An 8,638-nucleotide genomic window follows, 5' to 3' on the forward strand; every position below is an offset into this window, starting at 1 on the left:
TCATGAATAAGCTTGCATAGTAACTTTGGTCTTTGGTTCAAACTTTTGATCAGATATTGACCATTAGATAATACGCCACAATTAATTCCTGTAAGAATTACTTGAGTGGTTATGAGAAGATGTTAGTGATCAGAATATGGAAATAGGCTGTTCTATCCAGAGTTTAGTATTCACTTTATTTTAAAAGGGGGGAAAACATTACTTTGAAATGTTACATTTCACTATTGTAAGCTTTTAACAACATTGCATCAGAAGCAATTACCTCTACTTGTACCCCTGAATAGAACAGCTATTATAGTACCATCACAGAATTTATAAAGATTCTGCACTTGATTAATCTATTATACAAAACCACAAAAAAATAACCAATAGTATACAGAGGTGTACAAGAAACACTTCAGAAATGTCAAAGCATAATCCTACCAAGTAATTGCCTTACTTCACAACACTATCCTTGCAGAATTTCTCTCAACATAAGACAATTTCCATGATCATGTTTGGACTTTCAACTTGACAAATATTTTTCCCCCTTTAATAAAGCTGACCTTTATACAGCATTCTGTGCTGTCACTGTGGCCATAAAAACAAGGTGATAAATAATTAGGGATGGGCACAAACCAGGAAAATGTGGTTCAATTCATGGCATGCCCAGTTCGCGAACCACAAATTGTCATGAACTTTTAGCTGCCAAATGAACCAGTTCGGTTTGTGAGGTTCATGATGCTGTAGAATGGTCCCCACCCCAGCATGCTAGAAACACTAAACTCGCAGGAGATCTCTGGCTGACTCTCCTCTACCTGCCCTCAAGTCTGGTGAGGAGTGGATTTACAGGGTCAGAGTTACAGGCCCCCAAAGAAGGTGCCTTCATGAAAGTGGTTTCTGGGGAAATGACAGGCAGTCATTTTGACAGGTGCAGGTTCAGGAGATTCAACAGTATATAGAACAGATCCTGTGCAAGCCAGAGACATCAAAGTCGCCGAGGACCTCCCCCGGATGCTCCTCAACATGCCCTTCAAGTTCTGCCCCCCACCCCACCCTCGTTGCTTTGAGAGACAGTCTGTCTGGAAATATGTTCATTCATGAACCTGCACAAACTGCCATTAACTGCTTGAAAGTTCATGGAAAGTTCATGCCAGCTGACCTTCCATGAACTTGAGTTCACTAACCACGAACCACCCAAAATTCGTTACAAACTTTTATTTGTGAGCCGGTTCGTGCCCATCCCTATAAATAATTACCCAGATGTAGGTATGCCCAGTGTAGAGCCATGTAGATTCATCATTTTTTTAAAAGCAACTCTGTGCACATGGATCTTCACCCATTTTGTTCCTTTCAAGACACCGACTCAATTTTATAATTTCTCATACAGGGATGTTATGGTTTCCACACACACACACACACCCGAGTTAAATGAATAGAGGAACAAATACTCCACGTTTCATTATGGACTACTTCTCTTCTTACTTGTTATAGCTTATTTTCTAGTAACAATTTTACAAAAACATGGATGTTTGATAGTCGTCATATACAATTTTTTATCATGCAAACCACCCCCCCACCACAATCAGATTTTCAAAACCATTCCTGGAATTTCCCAGCTGTTACCTACATTAAGTGCAATCAGGATAATATCATTTATGTTGACTTTGTCAGATGAGTTTGTGCATGCCTCAATCCCTTCATCCGATAGGTACCTATCAAAAGAAAACATGTACGTTTAGCACAATGAAGGAACACCCCCAATCCTTCCTCCACCCCCAACAACAATATGGAATCAAGTAATTTTAAGAAACTTGCAGTAACTGCCCTAGTAGCCCAGACTAGCTCAATCTCATCAGAGCTCAGAAGCTAAGCAGGGTTGGTAATTGGATGCGAGACCATCAAGGAAGACTGGGGCTACTATGCAGAGGAAGGCAATAGAAACCACTTCTGCTCATCTCTAGTTTTCAAAACTCCATGCGGCAGAACCTGGATTGGGTCCCCATGAGTAGGCTGCAACTCAACGGCAAACATGAAGAAACCTGCAGCTCTACTAAGGCCAATGCCCATCCTAGGCTATTAATTTTAACTATCTATCCCCAAGAAGCAGGTGCTGGGGACAACAGAGGAGAATGACTGTTGCCTTTAGGGGCTGTTTATGCATATCCAGAAATCATTTGGCTAGTCATTACTGGAAACAGACCTTGGTCAGATCTAGTCACTCATGAAAAGTGGAGACCTCTGAAGGATGTCAATTTCACTGGTTGGTTAGTACAAACCACCTGTTCCTTTCCAAAGTATATCTAATATGGATTAGCCCAATTCCAATATGGATTAGCACCCAAAGGGGTTAAGCTATCTTTCTCCATCTTAGAATATTTCTTTCTATTAAAGGGCAGGAAGCAGGAAATTGCAGTAAGCTCTTTCCATATTCAAGTTGGTTATCAAGCAGTAAACGTCCTACGCTTAGCTGGTTTATTTCTTCAACAATTACAGTTGTGGGGGGTACAATAACAGGCACTCCCAAACCCTGGATTTTTTTAAAAAAACAGGCAGCCTAGAAAGGTATTAACTGCTTCTTATACTTTGCTATTTTAGATAATGTTTCTGTCTTTTATGGCCAAAGGCCATCTAACATATTTCCTTAAATTCAATTTGATTTTATCCTGTGCCTTCAGTTATTCAAATGGTGCCTACTCATGCTCCACTCCAGCACACATTTACCAGACCCAGTGCCCTGGAGCTTTCTACTTGAGAAACTGATTAGAGGTGCAACAGTAGTAAAAAGTTTGGATCCTATGAAGCACACGTGGAACACTCCTAGAATACTCCCTTGTGTGACCAATAAAATGCTAGAATACTCCCTTGTGTGACCAGTATTCTTTGCTCAAGGGCTATTGCTACAACACAATCTCTGATTCCAGTAGGAATAACTTTTTAAAGTTAATCCCTTGAAACTGGCCAAAAATACGCCTGATGCATACAGGGCCAGCTCACTCACTAGGCGAACTAGGCGATCGCCTAGAGCGGGCCAGCCCTTAGGGGCGCCAAGCTGCACCCGCCCCGTACTCTGGGAGTTTCTTGATTATTTGTGTTTTTTATTCTTGTTTATTTTTGAAAATTGGTGGGTGCATGGGGGGGGGGGCGCCAGAAGGGATCCTTGCCTAGGGTGCAAAATAAGCTGGGGCCGGCCCTGGACGCATATGGGGGATAAACTGTGGCTCAGTGGTAGAGCTTCTGCTTGGCATGCAGAATGTCCCAAATTCAATCCCCAACATCTCCAGTAAGGATCAGGTGGTAGGTGATGTGAAAGACCTCAGCCTGTGACCCCAGAGAACTGCTGCCAGTCTGACTAGACAATATTGACCCTGATGGACTGAGAGTCTTATTCAGTACAAAGCAATTTCGTGTGTGTGTTAAAAGGGTTAAAAAATAGGAAATCCCCCGGGTTGGATGGGTTCACGGCAGAATATTATAAAGAAATGGCGGAGATTCTGATTCCAGAAATGCAAAGATTATTTAATTATATTCTAAAAGAAGGCAAAATGCCAGACACATGGAAGAAAGCTGAAATTCTACCAATATTAAAACCCCAGAGGGATCCATTAGATATAAATTCATATAGACCAATTAGTCTGATGAATCAAGATTATAAAATTTTTACAAAAGTGTTGCAAGGGCAGCAAAAGCGGCACTGACCCTTCCGATAAGTTGCTTTAAATACCAAAACCGCTTTTCAAACCACTACTCCATGGCAGTGTTCCCTCTAAGCTGAGTTAGTGTGAGCTAGCTCAGTTTTTTAGCCTCCGGCTCACACATTTTTGTCTGAGCTCAGGAAGGAGGGCTCCAGAGCAAACCAATTTATGTAGGAGCCAAATGGCTCGCTCACAAATTTAATGTCAGGAGCTAACAAAGTGGAATTTTTGCTCACAAGACTCCGCAGCTTAGAGGGAACATTGCTCCATGGCAGTTCAACCGTTCGTGAGTGGCATTTCTGACCTGCCTAAACTCATGCACACTCCAGGACTGTAATCAAGCCAGTCACAGTGTGTTCTAAATGTGTCCCCAAAGCAAGTCTTGCACAGCAAATCAAAAGCTGTAAAACGAAGCCCATGTGAATTGGGATAATTCTGAACTTTTATTACATGCTTCATGTAAGCATCTTCTCCCCCGCCCCCCAACAATCGCTTTCTTAACAGTTACCAGTGAATAAGTGTACCTGTCGGAAACAATTACTTTGTAGTTCTCTTGTAAAAACTGGCGCAGCAAATCCAAGCTTTTCATTATGCACAAAGGACTGTTTTTCTTTAACTTCAGCACAGTTTTACACAGGCACCGTTTTACACACATTTGACATCGTGTTTAGCGAAGCCCTTGATGCTATGCAGAGGAAACGCAGCCAACACATATGTTTCTGTTTGTGGCCACCTTGTTATAATTTCATTTTTGATCAGCACAACTCCTTGTTTATGTTAGCACCTATGCTTGGAACTTAAGTGCCTCTGAACCAGGTCAATAAATCAAACTGCAACGTATTAAGCTGCGAAGAGAACTCCAATCCAGCTACTGCTGGCAGACCAAGTGTGAATCCCTTAATCCTCTAGAAGAGCTGGTCCTCTAAATCACTGCAGCTAACAGGGACTGACTGTGAGTACATTACAACTAAGCTAAGAAAACTTAGAAGAAACTTGGCACATATGTAAGCCTTACCTTGGGGAATTCTTCGTGATTGAAACCATCGGCAAGAGGCTGGCACTGGTACAGCACGAACGCAATGATTTGAAAATTACACGTGCAAGCACACACACTAAATAAGGCACTTTCACACATGCTGAATAATGCACTTTTGACCCATTTTCAGTGCACTTTGCAACTGGATTTTACTGTGTGAAATGGCAAAAGCCCCTTGCAAATGGCAGCTAAAGTGCATCGAAAGTGGACTGAAAGTGCATTATTCAACATGAGTGAAAGCCAAGGCTTTCTATTTCACACACTATGGCATACAGCTGTTCTTCAGATACTGGAGCTATACAGCTGTTGCCTGCTTCACCATCTCCAAGCCTACTATTCCCTAACTAACATCTCCAACAATTTAACTTGGGGGTGTTGCCCTGCAGCAACTCAGGAGCTTGAAGCTGATCAAGGCCAACAATCTGAATCAGCCAAAGAACCCAGTAGGAGCTTCATAAAGCTTTGAGTTTTCTCATCGGAACTGCAGCAACAGGGACGTGGTCATCCACTTTACAGGTAAAGCCAGTCGAGTCTGACTCTAGGGTTGCGGTGCTCATCTCCGTTTCAAAGCCGAAGAGCCATCGCTGTCCGATGACGTTTCCGGGGTCATGTGGCCGGCATGACTAAACACCAAGGCGCACGGAACAGTTACCTTCCCACCGAAGTGGTACCTATTTATCTACTTGCAATTTCTTGCCTTCGAACTGCTAGGTTGGCAGTTCCACTTTATAAACCCCCATAAAAGTCTTATGAGCTGTGCTTCGCTTGATGCATCGCGACAGTGCAGGCCTTCCTCCTTTATTAATGGATTCATTGTATTCCACCTTTTATCCAAAGAGGTCCTACCGCTCTGGAACCAGAAGTTTGCCTGAAAACCCACAAGGTGAGCAGACCTTTGAATCTGGGTCTCCTTGGAGGGCCCAGGCTAGACCAAGCTCATCAGCTCTCAGAAGCTAAGCAGGGTTGACTCCGGTCAGGACTTGGATGGGAGGCTACCAAGGAAGTCCAGAATTGCTACACAGAGGCAGGCAAGAGCAACCCACCTCTGTACCTCTCTTGATTTGAAAACCCTGTGGTATCAAACTCAGCAGGCTGCAACTTGACGGCCCTTTCCACCACACCACTCCTTCGGACTAGACCACTGGGCCACACCGGCTCTTCCTTCAGAACCAAGTAGGTACTTTCTCTCCTTATAATGTGTTTCAACTGCCCCCCCACCCCAACCGACTCTCAGATGGCAATAACTAATGTATAACGAAGCACGGTGTACAGCAGTTTGAAGTGCGCCACGCTACAATTTTGCTCGCAATTTTTTTTTTTAAGCATTTCTACTTTTAAGTGTCATGAATATACCAAGTAGTACAACTTTCGGCACTAAGTTATAAATGATGCATTTCCTGTTAAAGCAGCAAAAAAGTTTAGGTTTGATAAGCAAGTAATTACTGCATATATGTTTAACAACTTTTCTAGAGGACTGGGAAGAAAAGAGGCATTTTCCGCCCCGTGGCTTCACAGTTTCTGGAGATTTATTCCACGTGTCTAGCTGTCCCTTAAGCACCTTTTAATAACCAGCCTACAACCAAAATGATAAACCAAGTGTCAATTTTCCTTCTCCCACTTGAAATTCAACATGAATTCTAATTTGGCATTTGCATTAGTGGCCCAATACAGAACTTGAGGCTACAACAGGCATTTATTCATATCTGACATTCTAGTTCCCACTCAAGTCGCTTTAGAGCAAATCACAAGATGTCTTTAGCCGACTGACTGAAAGGGCTAGGCCAAACCCTGGAACCACTCCCGATATTCATCTGGCAAAGCAAAACTTTGAACACATAAACACATCTAACAGCCTTATACTGATCAGTCCATCAAGGACAGTATTATCTCTCCAGGGTCTCAGGCAGAGGTCTTTCACAGCACCTACTACCTGATATTTCCCACTGGAGATGCCGAGGATTGAACCTAGGACCTTCTGCACACAAAGCAGATGTTCTGTCACTGAGTCACGCCCTCTCCCTTTTGATTCACAACACAGTGAAATAACCTTACATGTAAATATGGCTTCTAAAATTTAACAGCAATGTTCCACAAGCCTGCAACTAGAACAATGTGAAGTAAGGGTCGAATCTTATCAAGAATACGATGCCATGTCATGAACACATGGGCAGCTTTACGATGGGCTGACACCCCCTGTGCAATCTGAGAGCAAGTTACAATTAGCCAGCACTGAACCACTTGTTTAATAGAGCCTCAGAAATGTTAAAATGTACGACTACAGAGTGGCCACTGGGTGGAACTATTGCTTCGTCCCAGATTCTTGTTCTCTAAAAAATAAATTCTTGCTTTAAAACTGGGGGACCATTTCCAAAGATGATTTTCACAGCTGGTTTTTCATCTAAGGCTAATTTTATTAAGTGGTATGTTTGCTACATAACCAGAAATCTTACCAACCTGTTTTCGTTTGATTTTCTCAGGCTACTTTGATTTTTCCTCTCGTCTAGTATATCCCCAAGTTCACCAATTTAAGTAACCGGAAGCAGAAAGAGACCTGAAGCTAGGTTAATACAATCCACTGCCATAATATTGATCTACAAGGCACCCGAACACGTACCACACTATGATTCTCACAGACATTAACCAGCAGTACTGGGCAACAAGGGATAATCCAGGAGAGGACTAAGTTTCTCAGGAAATTTGTGTCTTCATGGGTTTAGTGATCTCTGGAGACAATAAGCTATAAGATAACTAGAGCATATAAAGGAAAAGCAACAGTTCACTAGTGAATGCAAGAAGTTGGCCTTGTACTCCTTTCTAAAACAAGTCAGGGTGTGTGCCTTCTGGACATCCTTTGGAAGTATGTTGAAAAGAACTTTCAGAAGGTTTTCAAAAGAATCAGTCCCCTAACCAAGAAGAACCACCATACTAACCCTACCAGAGAGAAGCGAGGTTGGCCACTGGGGCACAATCCATGGACAGGGTCATACAGAGAAAACTTGATTGGTTTGAGACAGTTTCTTTCCCATTTTACTCTTCTGGACTTTAATTGCTTTACAAAGCCTTCCGGTTTCTGAACAGCTGCAATCCAATGAGCAACTCTGGAACAAATACAGATTCACACATGCCAATACAATGTAAATTCAATCCCCTGCCACTTAGACGCAACAACAACTTGCTGTAAAATATGCAGGAAAAGAAGGAAGATAAGGAGTTGCCACAGCTTCCAACAGTCGTTCTACACAATGACCAAAGTTTCGGGGAGAAGATGGAAATGAAATGTAAAAAGCAAATGAGGCAACTGCTGCCTACGATTCCTGGGTCATCACTGCTAGATTCTTAATGCACTAAGCACAGGTCCGTAGGCATAGCCAGGCTGCATATCTGATCTAGCAAGACAACCAGTGTAGTCCAACAACACATGTGGCACGGCTTACATCACTCACTTCCAACATCTCAGCAGGCACTGCTAGACTTCATGCCCTTGAATGGCTCCACCTTAACTGTGCCAGAGTGCCAGGGCTCCAGAGAAGCAGCATGCACCACAAGAGACGGATGACGAGTCTCGAGCAAACTGCCAAGAGGTGCCGACATTCAGGACAAGGCAACTCTTCTGGTTCCCAAACTCTCACAAGAGCTCATGAGAATACGCCACTTACCACGCTTAGACAGAAGAGAGCTGGGAGGTGCCTCCTGCTGTAGAGAGGCAATAGGTGGGAGCAGAGAAGAAGAAGAAGAGAGAAGATCTCCTGACAAAAATATGGAATCTTTCCTTAAAATCTGCCTCCATTCCTGAGGACTGGAAGGTAGCTACTGTCACTCCCATCTTTAAAAAGGGTTCCAAAGGAGTTCCGGGAAATTACAGGCCAGTCAGTCTGACGCCAATACCGGGTAAATTGGTGGAAACCATTATTAAGGAAAGAATTAGTAG

At 43.0% G+C, this 8,638-nt stretch overlaps 1 protein-coding gene across 1 annotated transcript in view; it reads right to left on the minus strand.

Annotated features, from left to right (window-relative positions):
- The window catches only part of TDRD3 (tudor domain containing 3), a gene marked incomplete at its 5' end in the record, with an annotated part of 199,970 nt that overhangs the window by 109,986 nt on the left and 81,346 nt on the right, over positions 1-8,638 (minus strand). Inside the window, one exon of the mRNA XM_015415774.1 lies at positions 1,610-1,694. Coding sequence (XP_015271260.1) covers positions 1,610-1,694 — 85 coding nt within the window. The remainder of the gene's footprint in view (positions 1-1,609; positions 1,695-8,638) is intronic.

This window comes from Gekko japonicus, unplaced genomic scaffold (genome assembly GCF_001447785.1).
Source record: "Gekko japonicus isolate JY-2015 unplaced genomic scaffold, Gekko_japonicus_V1.1 scaffold2163, whole genome shotgun sequence".
Taxonomy (NCBI): Eukaryota; Metazoa; Chordata; class Lepidosauria; order Squamata; family Gekkonidae; genus Gekko; species Gekko japonicus.